Raw genomic sequence first — 18,239 nt, 5'->3', positions numbered from 1 at the left:
CATGAATGAGACAGAATTTAAGGGGCACCAAGAAACTCAGCAATCAGGATTTGTGAAACTTTAGTAAAATATTCTAAAACTAATGAAAAAAATTCAAGATGAATAAATACCAAGATTTTAAATAAAGACAAGATCAGTAAGCTAAAGTTAATTAAAATTATTTAAGATTGTTACTTGGTCAAGAAAAATTGTGAGACATGGCAATTCTCTCAAAACAAGATGAGAAAGAAGTGGATTTGGGCCGGGCACGGTGGCTCAAGCCTGTAATCCCAGCACTTTTGGAGGCCGAGGCGGGTGGATGACGAGGTCAAGAGATCAAGACCATCCTGGTCAACATGGTGAAACCCCTTCTCTACTAAAAATACAAAAAAAAATTAGCTGGGCATGGTGGCGCGTGCCTGTAATCCCAGCTACTCAGGAGGCTGAGGCAGGAGAATTGCCTGAACCTGGGAGGCAGAGGTTGCGGTGAGCCGAGATCACACCATTGTGCTCCAGCCTGGGTAACAGGAGCAAAACTCCGTCTCAAAAAAAAAAAAAAAAAGAAAGAAGTCGATTTGAAAACATTACTGATCAGTTTACTTCCATTAAGAGTAAAGTTATATTAAATTCCATCTTGGCATAAAATATTTAAACTTAAAACAATGTTGTGAATTTTTATATACCTGTAGTGTGACGGGTCCTCCCTGGGCTACCAAAGAGTGTATGTCCACTGCCTGAATCCTGAAGGCCAGGCCATGTGCCAAGGCCATGGTGACCAGCCAAGGAGCAGGTGTTTCTGACAAGGCAAATATCCCAGAGAATATCTGAGAACCTGCCAAAGAAAACAGTTCCATCACAAACACACAGCAGGTAAAAAGCCAGAAAATTAGTTTACAAGTGTCTTAGGGATGAGAGGCCAGGTGGATCTCTACAGCTGTCCTGTTGCCTTCCGGGAGTACCTCATATGTAAATCCTGATAAACTCATCTACTCGCCAAGCTGGACTTGTCTGGGTCATTCTTTGGTTTCTCGGCTTCCTCTCAGTTTGGGGGAAGGTTTTTATTAATACAATTCTGTTTTGTTTTGTTTTTTTTGTTATATCAACTTTAAAAATTTTGTTTTCAATACTTCTTCAATGACTTTAATGTTCTGGAAATATATGTGTATATATATTGATATGTATATACTGTTATATATATTGATATATAGATATATATTGATATATATATATATATATATATATATATATATATATATATATATACATATATAGGTTTTTTTTTTTTTTTTTTTTTGAGGCAGGGTCTTGCTCTGTTGCACAGGCTTGAGTGTAGTGGTGTGATCATGGCTCACTGAAGGCTCAACCTCCCAGGCTCAAGCTATCCTCCCACTTCAGTCTCCCTAGTAGCTGGGGCTACAAGCACATACTATACACAGATAATTTTTTTATTTTTTGTAGAGACAGCGTTTCACCATGTTCCCCAAGTTGGTTTTGAATTCCTGGGATCAAGTGATCCCCCTACCTCAATCTCCCAAAGTGCTGGGATTACAGACGTGAGCTACTACTGGACCTGGCCAAAATTTTTTTAATTAAAATTTTTTTTTTTGTTTTTGTCTTTTTTCAGTTTTGTGGGTACAAAGTAGGTATATATATTTGTGGGGTGCATTAGATGTCTTGATACAGGCCTGCAACATGAATTAAGCACATCATGGGGGATGGGGTGTCTATCCTCTTAAGCATTTATCATTTGAGTTACACACAATCCAATGACACTCAAGCTATTTTAAAATGTACAATTAAGTAATTATTGACTATAGTCTCCCTATTGTGCCATAAAAAGCAGTAGGTCTTCGCATGTTCTCACTCATAGGCAGGTGTTGAACAATGAGAACACATGGACACAGGGAAGGGAGCATCACACACTGGGGTCTGTTGTGGGGGAATAGGAGAGGGACAGCGGTGGGTAGGGAGGCTGGGGAGGGATAACATGGGGAGAAATGCCAGATATAGGTGACGGGGGGATGGAGGTGGCAAACCATATTGTCATGTAGGTACCTGTGCAACAGTCCTGCAGGTTGTGCATATGTACCCCAGAACCTAAAGTGCAATAAACTATATATATAAACAAACAAACAAAATAGTAGGTCTTATTTATTCCATCTTTTGTACCCACTAACCATCCCCACCTTCCCTCCAGCCCCCCAGTAACCTTCCTAGCCCCAATTTTAAAAAAATACAGAAACACATACACATAGGGGTGCACATTCTTCCTTGCGCCTCAGGCTCCAATATGGCTTGGATCCTGTGTTCAGTTACAATGTTAATACAGTCATGCACTGCATAACGATGTCTTGGAAAAAGACTGCATTTACAACAGTGGTCCCATAAGATTACAGTGGAATTGAAAAATTCTTATTGTCTAGTGACATCGTACCTACTAAAACATCAGAATGCAATGTATTACTCATGTTACATGGTAATAATGACTATGTCACTGGTCACTATACTTATTATTATTATTTAACTTATTTTAAAAGAGTTAACTGTAAAACAGCCTCAAGCAGGTCCTTCAGGAGGGATTCCAGAAGAAGGCACTGTTATCACAGGAGATGACAGCTCCCTGTGTGTCACTGTCGCTGAAGATCTTCCAGTGGGACAAGATGTGGAGGTGGAAGGCTGAGATTGATCATAATGACCCTTTGTAGGCTTAGGCTAATGTGTGTGTTTATGTCTTAGTTTTTTTTAAAAAGGCTGAAAAGTTAAGGGAAAAAAAAGAAGCAAAGATAGAAAAAAGCTTATAAAATAAGAATACAAGAAAAATACGTTTGTACAGTGGTACAGTGTGTGTTTTAAGCTAATTGTTATTACAAAACAGTTAAAGCATAACAAATATTAAAAGATTTGGCTGGGTGCAGTGGCTCCTGCCTGTAATCCCAGCATGAGGGGGGTACGGATCACCTGAGGTCAGGAGTTCGAGACCAGCCTGACCAACACAGAGAAACTCCATCTCTACTAAAAAATACAAAATTAGCTGGGCATGGTGGCGCATGCCTGTAATCCCAGCTACTTGGGAGGCTGAGGCAGGAGAATCACTTCAACCTGGGAGGCTGCGGTTGTAATAAGCTGAGCGCCATTGCACTCCAGCCTGGGCAACAAGCGTGAAACTTTGTCTAAAAAAAAAAAAAAAAAAAAAAAAAAAATTTATAAAGTTATAGTAAGCTAAAGTTAATTTATTGCTGAAGGAAGAAAAATATTTTTTATAAAGTTAGTGTAGCCTAAGTGTATAGTGTTTATGAAGTGTATAAGGGGGTACAATAATGTCCTAGGCCTTCACGTTCAGTCACCACTCACTCACCCAGAGCAACTTCCAGTTCTGCAAGCTCCATTCATGCTAAGTGCCCCATACAGGTGTACCATTTTAATTTTTTATACTGTATTTGTACTGTATGTTTTCCATGTGTACATATGTTTAGACACACAAATACTTACCATGTATTACAATGGTCTGCTATTCAGTACAGTCCCATGCTGTTCAGGTTTGCAGCCTGGAAGCAACAGGCCACACCACACAGCCTAGGTGTGTAGCAGGCTTTACCATCCACGTTGTGAAAGTCCATTCTATGGTGTGCACACAGAAACAAAACGGCCTAATGATGCATTCCTCAGACCTTTCCCTGTTTTTAAGCTACACATGACTCTTATTTTGTTCCTCCTGGATTTCTTGCATTAATTTTTATGTTTTAAAATACTACATTCACATACTATTTGATTACCAGTTTTTCTGGTGTTCCCTTAAATTTCACAATCTGTCAGCCCTTCCCTGGCTCTCCTTTCTTTTTCTGCTTTTCTAGTGCTTTAACAGGCCTGGGAAATTTTCTCCCTCCCTTCCTTCCTCCCTCCCTCCTTCCTTCCTCCCTCCCTTCCTTCACATTTCTCTCTCCTTCCTTCCTTCTTCCTCCCTCTCTTCCTCCCTCCCTCCCTTCGCTTTTTTCTCTCCTTCCTTTCCCTCCTTCCTTCCTTTCTTCCTTCTTCCTCCCTCCCTCCTTCCTCTCCTTCCTTTCTTCCTTTTTTTTTTTTTTTTTGTTTTGAGACCGAGTCTCACTCTGTTGCCCAGGTTGGAGTGCAGAGGCGCGATCTGGGCTCACTGCAGCCTCGCCCTCCCGGGCTCAGGTGATCCCCCCACCTCAGCCTTCCGAGTAGCTTGGCCCCCCGGCGCGCGCCACCACGCCCAGCTCATTTTTCTATTTTTTGGAGAGACAGGCCGCACTTTGTCGACTAGGCCTGTCATCATGTTTTGCCTTTGCCCCCCCAGGCTGAGCTGTTCTGTTTCGCCCATCTCGCCCCTTCCCGGGCCCAGTTAGGAACCTCATCACGTAACTGCATTTCATTCGAAACTTGAAACGTTCCGAATTTACCACTTGGCGGCTTTGATCCATCCTCTCGCGCCCAAAGAGAAGCTCGCGGAACTTCAGAGTTAAGGGGAGGCGTTTCCCTCAGGGCTGGCCGGCAGTATTTCCAAGGCGCACGTTGCGGAGTTTCTGTTTCCTTTTTCCTCTCGCGAGCTTCGCGTTCCCTGTGCCCCGGAAGTGATCGCCTGACTGGCCGGGCTGGTTGGGTTAGAGTGTCAGGTGAGGGAGGTACGGAGGGGAGGCGTGACAGAAGTGCTGGGGTCGTGTGTTTTGGCTGAGCGCGGTCCCGCGTGGATCGGGAGGTGGTGCTGTGTGGGGGTCTGGCCCTTTCCTTCTCAGCTGTGCGGAGGACAGCGTGGTTTCCTCCCGGTTCTCGGTTTTCAGGTGGTGGCGCCACCACCAGGAAAGGGCGTCAGTCTCTCCCGAGACTGTGTGGGGCTACCGCAGTGTGGTACCAGTGTGGCTGCGTAGCCCGGCGGTTTCTGCGCTGCCTGGTGTTTGTTAACGGAGATGAAGGCAGTAATTTTTCAGCAGCAGGTTTCAGATATAAGTCCCTTGGAGACGCAAATATTTATTGAGCCCCCACTATGCGTTAAGAACTTTTTTTAAAGAAGTTTAGAAAATGGCAGTGAATAAAGCAGATACAAATCTCTGCCCTAAGGGCGGGCTTGCATTGTAATGAAATTTGAGAAGACAGTGGATTGGAAGTGGGATTAACTCAGAATAAAAATTGTATGTATGGGTTAGAGAAAGAGGAAGTTATTTGGGACCAAAAAGACACAGGTGTGAGTGTATTTGGGCGGGAAGAAGGAATTCTCACCAGGTGTGCAGGAATGTTGGTATGCTCTGGTCGCAAAACTGCTTTTGCCATAAGATGTGATGTTTCTTTCTTCTTCTTTTTTTTCCCTTCAGGAACAGCCTAAAGATTACACTGTAAGAAAAGAAAACAGAAGCCATGTTTCGAAGACCTGTATTACAGGTAGTCACTTGTCTGTATTAATATTGAGATGGATTACTGTCAGACACAGTGATCAGATATCTTTAGGCTTTTAACTACAGGGGCAAAAGACCTGGGAGCTCACCCACCCACCTCTGTATTCGTTTGATATGGAGGACTGGGGATGGAGTTTTCCAGTGTAAATTATGTTCACTAAAAAAAAGTTGAGGTTTATTCACATAATGTAATAGGAATCATTAATTTTTAAAACTGGTTGCTTGAATTTAACCAGTGATAGGAGATTAAAGATCTTTTTTTCTTTTTTTTTTTTGAGACGGAGTTTCGTTCTTGTTACCCAGGCTGGAGTGCAATGGCGCGATCTCGGCTCACCGCAACCTCCGCCTCCTGGGTTCAAGCAATTCTCCTGCCTCAGCCTCCTGAGTAGCTGGGATTACAGGCACGTGCCACCATGCCCAGCTAATTTTTAGTATTTTTAGTAGAGACGGGGTTTCACCATGTTGACGAGGATGGTCTCGATCTCTTGACCTCGTGATCCACCCTCCTCGGCCTCCCAAGTGCTGGGATTACAGGCTTGAGCCACCACGCCCGGCCTTAAAGATCTTTAGTGACCTAAGGACTGTAGGAATCGTCGTTCCAACTTTTTTCTTAAGGCATGTAGTTGCTTTTTTGACCATCTACCTCCTGTGTTGCTAAACATTCCTCTTCCTCCATCTTTCCACACTGAAGAGAGCAGCTCACATCTCAATGGTCACCACAGATTTCACTATGTAGAAAATTCCTTCTCATTCCACTTAATCTGGCTCCTCACTTTTCCAGTCACTCTAGCCCACCTTGAGCTGGCTTAGATTACCATTTTTCCTAAACACATTTGGGCACCAAATTCTTTATCATACTTCTCTCCTACTCCCTATCCTGTGAAGACCAATGAAGAATCAGTTCCTCCATGATGCTATCATTTTTCCTACCTTAATCTTATATTCTTGGATCCCCTCTTTAACCTATATGTATCTTTAATCTAATTTTTCTGTATTGAAATGTGAAACATGAAAAAGTTATTTTTCAGTAACACTAATATTACAGTATTAAAATGTCTTTGAATAAAAGTCAGAAGTTTAATTTAAAAAATTATCCAAATAATCCTTTCCTAATCTTCTCCAGTACATCTTGATTTTTGTGTGCCCAAAATGAGACATTGTTACTGTGTAAGATTTATGAGGTCTAGCTTGTCTGAGCACTCAAATGAGTACATTATCAGAATCATGACACAGGTTCTAGTTAGCAGTTTGATTCTATAGAATGTTGTGCTCATATCTTTATTCTTTTATCCACCCTCTGCCCCCAAGTTTAGTGATAGGATTAGATAGCCAGCAGTACCCAGGGAGTTGGTGTTTATTTGATTGGTAGACTTATGCTTTTTATATTAACAGTATTGCCACTTTGAAAATGTTTATCTGATAGAATGGCTAGCTCTCTGAACTCTGAATTCAGTGATGTGTACTCCTATCTTTACAGTAGCTCTTGAAATTAAGGAGGCAGCAGAGGGCTTTGGGAAAGCAGTAACATTGGTGTCAGAGGGTCCTGGGTCCTTGAGATCACTTGCCGCATACTTCTTGCAGGATCTTGGGCAGGTTCTGCAGTCTCTCTGAGATGGTTTTCTCAGCTCTAAATGGGGATAATTTTATATTTAGTTTTAGAATTGATAATAGATAAATTTCTTAGCTGATATTCAGTGATAATTGTTGCTATTACGTGGTAGTGACTACCTCTTCTGACAAGGATATGACTTTGACTTGGACAGTCGAATCTTTGTGTTTAATCAAAGAACCAAATTTATTAGAGCTTTTTTTTGATGCACTGAAGGAATGAAATTTCCCATGAAATATTTATAGAAACTGTGTTAGGCTGACTTCACTGCAGAAGTTGAAATAGCCTTATGAAGTAGATATTGACTATTATAATTTTTGCTTATTTTGAAGTAAAACACTTCAGGTTAATCATATTTGATGTATCCTAATTCCCTTAAAGTTCTGCAGGAGCAACCAGGGGAAGGCAGTTTCATAGACACAGGGTCTGATTTTGGAATATGTTGCTGTTCCTATGTCAGAAAGTCATTCATGTGATTAGTTTAAGAATGTATTGTTTTGTTGGAATTTAACCTATTTCTCATTCTCTAAACCAGCAGTCCCCAGCCTTTTAGGCACCAAGGACTGGTCTCATGGAAGACAGTTTTTCCATGGAGGAGGAGGGTGCCGCAAGGATGGTTTCAGGATGAAACCGTTCCACCTCAGAGCATCAGGCATTAGTTAGGTTCGCATAAGGGGCACACAACCTAGATGCTTTGCATGTGCAATTCATAATGGAGTTTGCACTCCATGGGAATCTAATGCTGCTGCTGATCTGACAGGAGACAGAGCTCAGTCAGTAATGCTTGCCTCCCACTTCCTACTTTGCAGCCCAATTCCTAAAAGGCCACAGACCTCTACTAGTCCTCGGCCCTGGAGGTTAGGGACCCCACTCTAAACTAGCTGTTTATTATGGCTGAGAGTGAGGCTTAAGTAATGACGTTGTATTTATTCCACACCTCCTGACACCTGTTAGATTATTGCATATGTTATTAATGAATCTGTTTATAAAATTATTAATTATAAAACATTTTAAGTTGCCTTTGGTTTAATGATGGATTAAATCAGTACCCATATTAGATCTAAATTTCTTAATTTCTAAAGTCTAGTATAACCAAAATATAGTAATAATATACCAGTTGTTTATACTGAAAAAAAAAAAAAGGATTAGAGGCTGTATATATTGGATATATATAGTACATTTTGTCTCTCCAGCTAATGAAAGCTGGATTCTGAAAATACTTGGCAGCAACTCTTAGGTACAGGTTAGATTAAAAACATTTTCATACTCTGTAATGTTAAAGTGCTACTATTTTGATTTTTCCTTCTGTGTGTGAACACAGAAGTGCCATAATCAGGAAGATTGTTGAAAAAGAAACGGGAGGACTATAAATTAACTCTTGAGCATGCCTTCTAGTACCTTCCTTGTACCTTTGGACTTCTGCAGTATGCTGCTCTTGAAGTGTTTGCCTTGTCCTTCTGGCACTCTGTTGGGAGAACATGGGAAGAGCTTCTCATCTCTTCTGGAATTTATAGGAACTACTGACTAAATGGTCAATGAATGTGAGTAATTCTTCTGTTGGCATTTGCCTTAATTAAAAAATTAAAGCTATGTTATTCATTTGTTCTTCTTTAGGTACTTCATCAGTTTGTAAGACATGCATCCGACGCAGCTGCCAGTTTGGTTCTTGAAAGATGTGAGTAGCTAATTTCCAAGTTTAAAATGTTATTTTTAGCAATTTGCTGATCTCAGATGTGCTGTAGAAGAGGTATGCTGGTTAGGTTAACCATGTTATTGTGCTTTTAGCTCACATTTGCTCTTCAGATCTTGGTTGTGACCCATCAGGCTGTGGACACATAGTATAAACTGAGCCCCTATTCTTCTTATCAGTCAATGACTACTCATTCTCATCATCACTGTCCTGCATAAGAATTTCCTGAGTCATATTTTGGTTATCTGAGTCTTCCCAGGTTATGTTATTGCAGGCTGAGATTGTAAAAGATATTCTATCTTCACAGAAGTGTTCCCTTGTATTTATAAAGATTTTCAGATCTCAGATTTGTTCTTTTCTTTCCACAGTCAGTTAAAAAAGGTATCTTAAAAAAGAATTTAAGATATAGAGGTTACAGTTTGTTTTGTGGGGCTGCTTTCTCTATGACTATTTTCTTCTTTCTTGCCACTTTCTTTTCTCTCGCAACCTTTCCGTATTCATCCCTTATTTTCTGATCTTCTAGAACTTGAGTTTTACTTAATACAGAGATTGAAGTTGAAGTAATATTTATAGTATTTCTTCTGGACATATCTTTCAATCATAGGTGTGGATTTCTTTAATGGTCAGCTTATAGGCTGCTGTAAGACAATACCATAGACCAGGTGGCTTAACCAACAGCATTTATTTCTCTCAGTTCTGGAGGCTAAAAGTCCAAGATTAGTGTGCCAGTATGACTGGGCTCTTGGTGAGGGCCCTCTTCCTTGCTTGCAGATAGTAGGCTTCTTACTGTGTTTTCACATGGTAGAGACAGAAAGTTCTGAACTCTTCCTTTTTCTGTAAGGACACCTGACCATGATGATGTCATCTAAGCCTAATTACCTTTTAAGGGCTCCACCTCCAAGTACCATCACCTTGAGAGTTAGGGCTTGAACATACAAATTTCAGGGGAAGGAGCACAAATACTCAGTCTATAGCAGGTTCTCTGTCTCATTTGGTCTTGATGTTGCATTTCAGCCCTGAATCGTGTGCAGTTACTTGGGCGAGTGGGTCAGGACCCTGTCTTGAGACAGGCAGAAGGAAAAAATCCAGTCACAATATTTTCTCTAGCAACAAATGAGATGTGGCGATCAGGGGAAAGTGAAGCTTACCAAATGGGTGAGTAGAAAAGACTGGGGTTTTAGTTTTATCAGCAATAAATAGACATTATTTATTACCAGTTATCTAATTTAGAGATAAACCACTTTAAGATCTGTCTTTCATTCTGTTTGTTCTCTTAGAAATTGTGACATTGGTTTTCCTGAGCATGTTGTCTGTTGGCATTTGTAACCAATTTCCTATTCTTATGATTTAGGCGATGTCAGTCAAAAGACAACGTGGCACAGAATATCAGTATTCCGGCCAGGCCTCAGAGATGTGGCATATCAGTATGTGAGAAAGGGGTAAGTTGAAGAAGGAAGGATCTTACAGAACTGATAAGAAGTGTTCTCATGGCAAGGAGTGTGTAGCCTCTTAAATCCCTGAGTACTACTAATGACTCTATTAATTTAAGAGGTATTTATTAAGTCCTTGATATAATATGCAAGGCATGTTGCCATGTGTGACTAATTCAAAGGTATAAAAAAACATATTTTTAGCTTTCTAGGAACTTAGAGTTCAGGGCAAACAAGGTGTGTACATAAATAGAAATAGATGAGGCAGGAGAGAAGGCAAAGTGTATCAAGTGCCATATGAGCAATTGATGTAGCGTGCTTTTAGGAGTTCCTGTGCCTCTGTGACCAGGGATGTTCAGGGTGGCTTCTTGCCTGTTGGCATCCACATGATATTTCCAGCAGAGGATCTGGAATGTCTGAAGCCTGACACTGACTTAATCTTCATGGCAGTTATTTTATATTTGATTTTCTTTTTTCTTTTTCTTTTTCTTTTTTTTTGTTTTTGAGACGGAGTTTCACTCTTGTTGCCCAGGCTGGAGTGCAATGGCACGATCTCAACTCATTGCAGCCTCCACCCCTTGGGTTCAAGCGATTCTCTTGCCTCAGCTTCCTGAGTAGCTGGGATTACAGGCACCCACCACCACACCTGGCTATTTTTTTGTATTTCAGTAGAGATAGAGTTTCACCATTTTGGCCGGGCTGGTCTCAAACTCCTGACCTCAGGTGATCCACCCACCTCAGCCTCCCAAAGTGCTGGGATTACAGGCATGAGCCACCACACCCGGCCTCGTATTTGATGTTTTTCTATAGGCTTCATAGTTCCCTTTGGAATTCTTGAATTGAATATGTATAAAAGGCATCTTTTCCAAACTCATGGAAGGACAAAATGGTGTGTGTAACAGCAGTGTATTAATAGTTAATATGTTTAGAAGTATACTTGTTTTGTAGAAATAAAACAAATTTCATGAAAAGTAGCAGTCACTCAAATTTTTCTTTTCAATAACTGATTAGTTTTTCTTCATATGTATCTTCATTGCCCTTTATGTATTTATGAATAAGTGCGCATACACACACAAACACATATAAGGTATTTCAAAGTAAGTGTCTGCACTCCCACTTACTGACTGATGGATGTGTGTAGGGGGTGGTGAGCCCCTGACATTTTATTAATCTTTCTGTGTTGCCCTTTTTTGGTGCTGGCAGACTCTCAAAACTGGTGCTATTGTCATTTTTCCACCCTTGAAAATCATGATTAGGTTTGTTATCTAGTTTAGCCTTCAAGATAGTGTAGAAATAGTCTTAGTAATTACCTCTAAGTGGTATACTAAGCTGATACAGTGTAGATATAGTTTTAGTAATATTATACTAAGCTGCAAATCCATGTTTTGAATTTGAATCATCTAAGTTTCTAAGATCATGAACCTCACTATAGAAAAGAATTGATAAGTAAATGAAAATCAAATGTGCTGGGGACTCCAAAATCAAAGATTAAGGAGAATGATACATTGGAAATTATTCCTAGAAATTTAAAAGTTGCCACTAAGTTGCTCTCTGAACTGTTTTAATTTTTGACTTCTGTAAGGGGAATAGCTGACAGATGGAAATATTGTCTGTTTTATCTATATGTTATGAAGTCTGTTTGTACACTGTTTTAGTACTCCTAATCCTGAACCTTTAGAAGTGGTAGCAAAAATAAGGTGTATGATTATATATTTCATCCTTGTCATGTACTCAGTATCACCCTGACTTGAGTCTTTTAAAGCGTATTAGGATCTCAGCTAAAAACTAAATTTTATTTATATCAGGTCTCGAATTTATGTGGAAGGGAAAATAGACTATGGTGAATACATGGATAAAAATAATGTGAGGCGACAAGCAACAACAGTCATAGCTGGTAAGAAGCTTGTGATAATAACTGTTTTTTCTTCTTTTCTTTCTTAAAAGCTTAGCTACACTGTAACTAACTAGGGTTGAGAGTACCAGTTCCTGTGAGGTGAGGCAACTCACTAGAAGATGCCCATGACTCTGATTTTTCTACTTGCTAAGAGTTTCTACATTTATCCATTCCTTTAAAGAGTTATTTTTATACTCACAGTTTTAGTTCACAAGTAACTTTTGAATAAATCCTGAAACTGAAATACAAAAACGTAATGTATGATCTTTTGGAGGCATCTAGCCCTAACCAGAAAGAAGCATGTGCCAAGATAAGAGTTACACTAATGTGAGCATGCAGATTTATTTGGAACCGCTTTGGTACTTAGTATGCTGAAATTTCTATTTGAAATTAAGAAGTTTTTAAATTTTATTTTATTTTTGAGACAGAGTCTCTCTCTGTTGACAAGGCTGGAGTGCAATGGCACGATCTCAGCTCACTACAACCTCTGCCTTCCAGGTACAAACGATTCTCCTGTCTCAGCCTTCCAAGTAGTTGGGATTACAGGCACCTGCCAACCACACCCAGCTAATTTTTGTATTTTTCACAGAGACGGGGTTTCACCATGTTGGTCAGGGTCGTCTCAAACTCCTGATCTCAGGTAATCCACCTGCCTCGGCCTCCCAAAGTGCTGGGATTACAGGCGTGAGCCACTGTGCTCAGCCAAGAAGTTTATATGTTATCTTTTTTTTGGTTTTGGTTTGAGATAGGGTCTCCCTCTGTTGACCAGGCTGTAGTGCAATGGCATGATCACAGCTTACTGCAATCTCTACCTCCTCAGGCTCAGGTGATGTCCCACCTCAGCCTTCTCCCAAGTAGCTGAAACAACAGGCATACACTACCATTCCTGGCTTAATTTTTCAATTTTTTTTGTAGAGACGAGGTTTCACCACATTACCGAGGCTTGTCTCAAATTCCTGGGCTCAAATGATCCTCCCGCCTCGGCCTCCCAAAATGCTGGAATTACAGGCATGAACCGTTAGGTCTGGCCTAATATTCCCTTTAAACAAAATACAGCATAGAAAAGATGTACACTTAAAGCTTGAAAAGGATTAAGAAGATATTCCCTAGGAAAGAGTTTTTAAACTTTTCAAAATGCTCTGAGAATTTTGAAAATAGTATACCCCTCTGGACATCAGTAGGTGACATTAGAAATTTTTTTCAATTGTAAAATTGTGTTATTTTTAAATGTATTAATGGGATCTAAATAGCATAGCAATGTGATACCTACTATCCTGTAAAAAAAAAATACCAATTCAGCATTTGGAAATTGTACATTATTCTTTTTTCTTTGAGCTTGTTTTACTATTTTTATTTTCCCCTCAGAAGTGTATCTTAATAATATATGGGATAGTTAAGAATTTTTTATTTGTAACAAAATGCATATATAGGCCAGGCGCGGTGGCTCAAGCCTGTAATCCCAGCACTTTGGGAGGCCGAGGCGGGTGGATCACGAGGTCAAGAGATCGAGACCATCCTGGTCAACAAGGTAAAACCCCGTCTCTACTAAAAATACAAAAAGTTAGCTGGGCATGGTGGTGCATGCCTGTAATCCCAGCTACTCAGGAGGCTGAGACAGGAGGATTGCCTGAACCCAGGAGGCGGAGGTTGCGGTGAGCCAAGGTTGCGGTGAGCCAAGATCGCGCCATTGCACTCCAGCCTGGGTAACGAGCGAAACTCCATCAAAAAAAAAAAAAAATGCATATATAAAATAAAGTGAAATATTTAAAAGAATTCTATGACAAATTCTCCTCAACTGACTTATCATTAAAGTTGTTTTTAGTACCTAATTGACCAAAACAATTTTAATGTATTTAAATTATATTGGAAATACGTCTTTAAATGAGATAGATGGTGCTTTTTTCCCTTTTCTTGAATAAATAGCTAAAATTAGACATTGTTAATTTTTGTGCTTTTGTTTGTTTTTATAGATATAAATACTAAGAGACCTTTTTTAAAAGAAATAACATGGCAATAAAATTAATTTTACTATATTCACGTCTCTGTGTTTATGAACCTCGGAGATATGCCCAAATTAGATAATATCATTTAAAAATCAATTTTTGGGCTGGGTACAGTGACTCACGCCTATAATCCCAGTACTTCAAGAAGCCAAGGTGGGTGGATCATTTGAAGTCAAGAGTTCAAGACCAGTCTGGTGCACATGGTGAAACCCTGTCTCTACACAAAATACAAAAATTAGCCGGGTCTGGTGATGTGTGCTTGTAGTCCCAGCTACTCAGGAGGCTGAGTCACGAAAGTCACTTGAACCCAGGAGGCAGTTTGCAGTGACCTGAGCTCACACCACTGCACTCCAGCCTGGGCAATAGAGCAAGACTCTCAAAAAATTTTTTTTTTTTTTTTTTTAACCATGGAAGTTATCAAACGTATGTAGGAGTAGAAAGAATAGTAAAATGAATACCTGCCACTTTGCTTCAGTATTAGCTGATGGACAACGTTATTTCAACCATGCCTCCAGTTACTTGTCCTCTATCTGGATTATTTTGAAACAGATCTTAGACATACATTCATTCATACATTTCTATAGGAATATCTGAAAGATAAGATGTCTTTTTGAAAGTGTAACTACCGTGCTACTGTCACACCTAATATTGATAAATTACTGTTAATTTTTTTTACTAAATATCAAAGTGTTCACATTTTCTTGATTACTTCATAAACATTCATGCATTATATTATATGGTTTCTATAAGCCTTTTAGATTTTCCTTTTATCTTTCTTGTTTCCTTTGTTCTGGATTTCATGTCTTAACTACCATACCTTATTAAGAATTTAGAATTTGTTGCCAGGCGCGGTGGCTCAAGCCTGTAATCCCAGCACTTTGGGAGGCTGAGGTGGGTGGGTCACGAGGTCAAGAGATCGAGACCATCCTGGTCAACATGGTGAAACCCCGTCTCCTAAAAATACAAAAAATTAGCTGGGCATGGTGGCGTACGCCTGTAGTCCCAGCTACTCGGGAGGCTGAGGCAGGAGAATTGCTTGAACCCAGGAGGCGGAGGTTGCGGTGAGCCGAGATCGCACCATTGCACTCCAGCCTGGGTAACAAGAGCGAAACTCCGTCTCAAACAAAAAAAAAAAAAAAAAAAAAGGGATTTATACTTTGTTGTATAGAATGCTCGTATGTTTTCTTACTGGTAAGTTTCTTTGAAAGTGTATTAACCTTGAAAAGCAGAGTAGGTATTTTCCTACCCTCCTGTGGGTTCCACTTTAATAGGGTGGGCAAACGTTAGATTGTTCAGATTATTGAATTGTTACTAACAAAGCCAAACAAGCATTTCAGATGATCTGCTGCTTTGTTTTTTTCTTGTCACTAGTTTCCACTAGCATGGTTGGTTAATTTTAGGTTTATGTCTAATGGTAAAATCGAAGAGATCGTCAGTGACGTTTGAATTGAGGAAAATAGTTTATTGGTTGATCTGTTTTATTGGTCACTTTTTTTTTCCTTCTAGGGATCCTGTCTCTAACTTAAAAATAACCACCAGTGGATGGCACTCTTGGCTTTTTCCACAGTGATGTTAATTCAGATAGTCTCTTCTGAAGTAACCGATCTAGACCAGAACATTCTAGTTTTTGGAAGACTGTGGTCGTGAAGAAATATTCAGTCCTTTGTGGATAATTTTATAGTTATAAGAATCTAGATCTTTTTGGAATTATAAAGGAGATGCAGTCATTCCTTCATGTCCCTCGGTTCTGCATCTGTGGATTCAACTAAGCACAGATCAAATATATTTGAAAAAAAGAAACCCATAAAAATAATGCAACAACAATGATAAAAAACAAGTGAAACAATATAGTGTAACAACTGTTACCATAGCATTTACGTTGTATTAGATATTGTAAGCAATCTAGAGATGACTTAAAGTATACAAGAGGAAGTGCATAGGTTATATGTGATTATTGTACCATCTTATATCAGGGACTTGAGCATTGAGGATTTTGGTGTCCATAGGGGTCCTGGAACCAGTCCCCCCATGGATGCTGAAGGATGATTAGTACTTGCCTATGTTCTTTTGTTTACTTTAGCTAACTCCCTCTGGAATAGCATTTTAAATCAGTGTCTGATTTTTTGGATAAAAATACTCTGACGTTGATTGATAAAAATTTTCCCAAGAATTGGTATGTTAAAATTATTCTGGGCAAGATGCAGTGCTCATGCCTGTAGTCCCAGCACTGTGGTAGGCCGAGGCGGGCGGATCACTTGAGGTCAGGAGTTCGAGACTAGACTGACCAACATGGTGAAACCCTGTCGCTATTAAAAATACAAAAATTAGCCAGGCATGATAGTGCACACCTATAATCCCAGCTACTCAAGAGGCTGAGGCAGGAGAATCACTTGAACCCAGGAGGTAGAGGTTGCAGTAAGTGCACTCCAGCCTGGGTGACAGAGACTCCATCTCTAAAAACAAAGAAAAAAGTTACTCTTTTTTATAATTTTAAAATATCTTCTATTTGAATTTTTAAAGTTAAAAACATAAATAAATCCTGTCATTGCTAACAGGACCACATATGGACTTTTATCCTTTCCTCTAGAGCTTCAGAATGTGGAATATGATATGCTTTTGACCTTTTCTCTGGGGATGTGCTGCCTGGTTTCATGGGATCTGCCTGACTGTTGCAAGCATCCAATTTTGTGACCAGTTCTTTTGCAGGAAATTGTTTCCGAGAAGAGTTTATCTTGTTTTCAGGGAAGACAAGAAATATCCCTCCTCTTCTAACAAAATCTGAATTGTTAGAAAAACAACCAGTGCCTAACTTTTAGCTCCACTTAGGCCAACAATATATACACACATACATATGTATGTGTGTATATATACACACACGCACACCTCTCACGAACTTACCAAGTTACTTAATATTTTGAAAATTTGTCTAAAATCCATTTAATGAACAGTACTCAAGTATGTATGTATTAAAGGGAAATTATTGAATGAGAGGGGAAAGAGTTCTGAAAGTAATATTTACACTTTGGCTTTTTTACAGATAATATTATATTTCTGAGTGACCAGACAAAAGAGAAGGAGTAGAATGGATGACTCTTCTTTGGCCATCATTTGGTACAGTCTCATTTCCAAATCATGTATAATCCTTATAGTTCCCAAGGACAAGAATTAAAATACCCTTTTACATAAAATGAGTGATTTTTTTTTTCTGACTGTTGTTCTGTCTCTTCTTTTTTGTGATATAATCTTGATAGCTACTATCTGTTATGGCGCTTACTGGTTGTTTATTCTTTTAGGGGTGGTTTCTATGTACAGGTATACAAAACAGTAAACTTTCCTGCCCATTTGTGTTATGGCAAAGGGGTAAATATCCTTTGGGAAGGTCTTCTGGTTTTTGTGTACACTTCTTTTATAATATTGATTTGTTCACCCAGTGAATTTATTGGCCATCACTGTATGTGAGACATTTATCCCATGGTTGTAAATATTGATATACTTAACATTTTGCTCTGTAGACATGAAGGCAAGGACTGAATCTTCTGTTTGCCTGCATTTTAAACAGTGCTTTACATAGGATAGTCACTCGGTAAGTATTGATAGATGAGTCATCCCAATGGGATTTGAAGCTTCAGCTCAAATTGAAGGGGATTGCTGAGCAGTAGTTATTGTCTAACCTAAACATCTTTAAGACTAACCTACCTTCTTCATATCTTTCATTTTTGGACAGTTTCAGTAGTAGCATTTATGAAATATAGTTTACCAGCAGTAAGGACCTGAAATATAATTAGAGATGAAATTGTTCGTCTCCAGGTGATGTCACAGGAGTTGTAGTTCTATTATTCTCTATCTTTCCATGCCCCTCTTATCTATCCTTTTAGAGTCTTACTCAGAACTAGAAGAGAATCCTCTTAACAGTCGCTGACAGTGCCTCCCTTAGAGTTTTAGGTCTTATATTTTTCTTTTCTTTTTCCACATGATCTCTTAATGCATGTACATAGATCATTATGTATATCATGTATCTTAGTTTTTATTATATGGTTCAGGAAATTTTAGAATACTAATAATTTACCAATAAAGATTAAATAAACTCAGTTTTTCAGTCAGTGCATCTTTTGCTTTTTAAGGTTTGCATCAGCCCTCCCCAGGTCTGCCTGCCAGTTTGCTGCTGTGTCCCAGAGGTTGGCTGCTATGTGTGGGCTGTTCTGTTCAAATGATAGAAGTCTCTCATACTGTCT

At 39.4% G+C, this 18,239-nt stretch overlaps 1 protein-coding gene and 1 long non-coding RNA gene across 8 annotated transcripts in view; one reads left to right on the top strand and one right to left on the bottom strand.

The window, feature by feature from the left end:
• The window catches only part of LOC141580025 (uncharacterized), a 33,407-nt gene extending 28,909 nt beyond the window's left edge, over positions 1–4,498 (bottom strand). Inside the window, exons 1-3 of the long non-coding RNA XR_012512003.1 lie at positions 4,395–4,498; positions 3,469–3,597; positions 663–811 (exon numbers count right to left, since the gene is read on the bottom strand). This is a non-coding gene — a long non-coding RNA (uncharacterized LOC141580025). The remainder of the gene's footprint in view (positions 1–662; positions 812–3,468; positions 3,598–4,394) is intronic.
• Positions 4,499–4,509: 11 nt separating this feature from the next.
• SSBP1 (single stranded DNA binding protein 1) lies at positions 4,510–17,590 on the top strand. Of its 7 annotated transcripts, XM_074378991.1 has the most exons (8): positions 4,510–4,607; positions 5,301–5,367; positions 8,605–8,665; positions 9,695–9,835; positions 10,032–10,119; positions 11,916–12,004; positions 17,045–17,118; positions 17,520–17,590. In XM_074378991.1, exons 2-7 carry the CDS (start codon positions 5,344–5,346, stop codon positions 17,086–17,088), a joined length of 447 nt encoding a protein of 148 aa, XP_074235092.1. In that variant the 5' UTR covers positions 4,510–4,607; positions 5,301–5,343; the 3' UTR covers positions 17,089–17,118; positions 17,520–17,590. The 7 variants fall into 7 exon arrangements, with proteins under 7 accessions (XP_074235092.1, XP_003929823.1, XP_010338697.3 ...); XM_003929774.4 differs by lacking the exon at positions 17,520–17,590 and having other exon boundaries at positions 17,045–17,213; XM_010340395.3 differs by lacking the exons at positions 17,045–17,118; positions 17,520–17,590 and having other exon boundaries at positions 11,916–17,036.
• Positions 17,591–18,239: the final 649 nt, after the last annotated feature.

The sequence above is a fragment of the Saimiri boliviensis genome, chromosome 10 (assembly GCF_048565385.1).
Source record: "Saimiri boliviensis isolate mSaiBol1 chromosome 10, mSaiBol1.pri, whole genome shotgun sequence".
Lineage (NCBI taxonomy): Eukaryota > Metazoa > Chordata > Mammalia > Primates > Cebidae > Saimiri > Saimiri boliviensis.
The sequence above is the reverse complement of the archived record's forward strand: the minus strand, read 5'-3'. Positions and strand labels throughout refer to the sequence as shown.

Bases quoted from the DNA above. Each gene is read 5' to 3' on its own strand.
- SSBP1 (XM_010340395.3), top strand. From the start codon at position 5,344: ATGTTTCGAAGACCTGTATTACAG. The intron at 5,368-8,604 runs GTAGTCACTTGT...GTTCTTCTTTAG, and splicing joins TTCGAAGACCTGTATTACAG to GTACTTCATCAGTTTGTAAG. The intron at 9,836-10,031 runs GTGAGTAGAAAA...CTTATGATTTAG, and splicing joins AAGTGAAGCTTACCAAATGG to GCGATGTCAGTCAAAAGACA.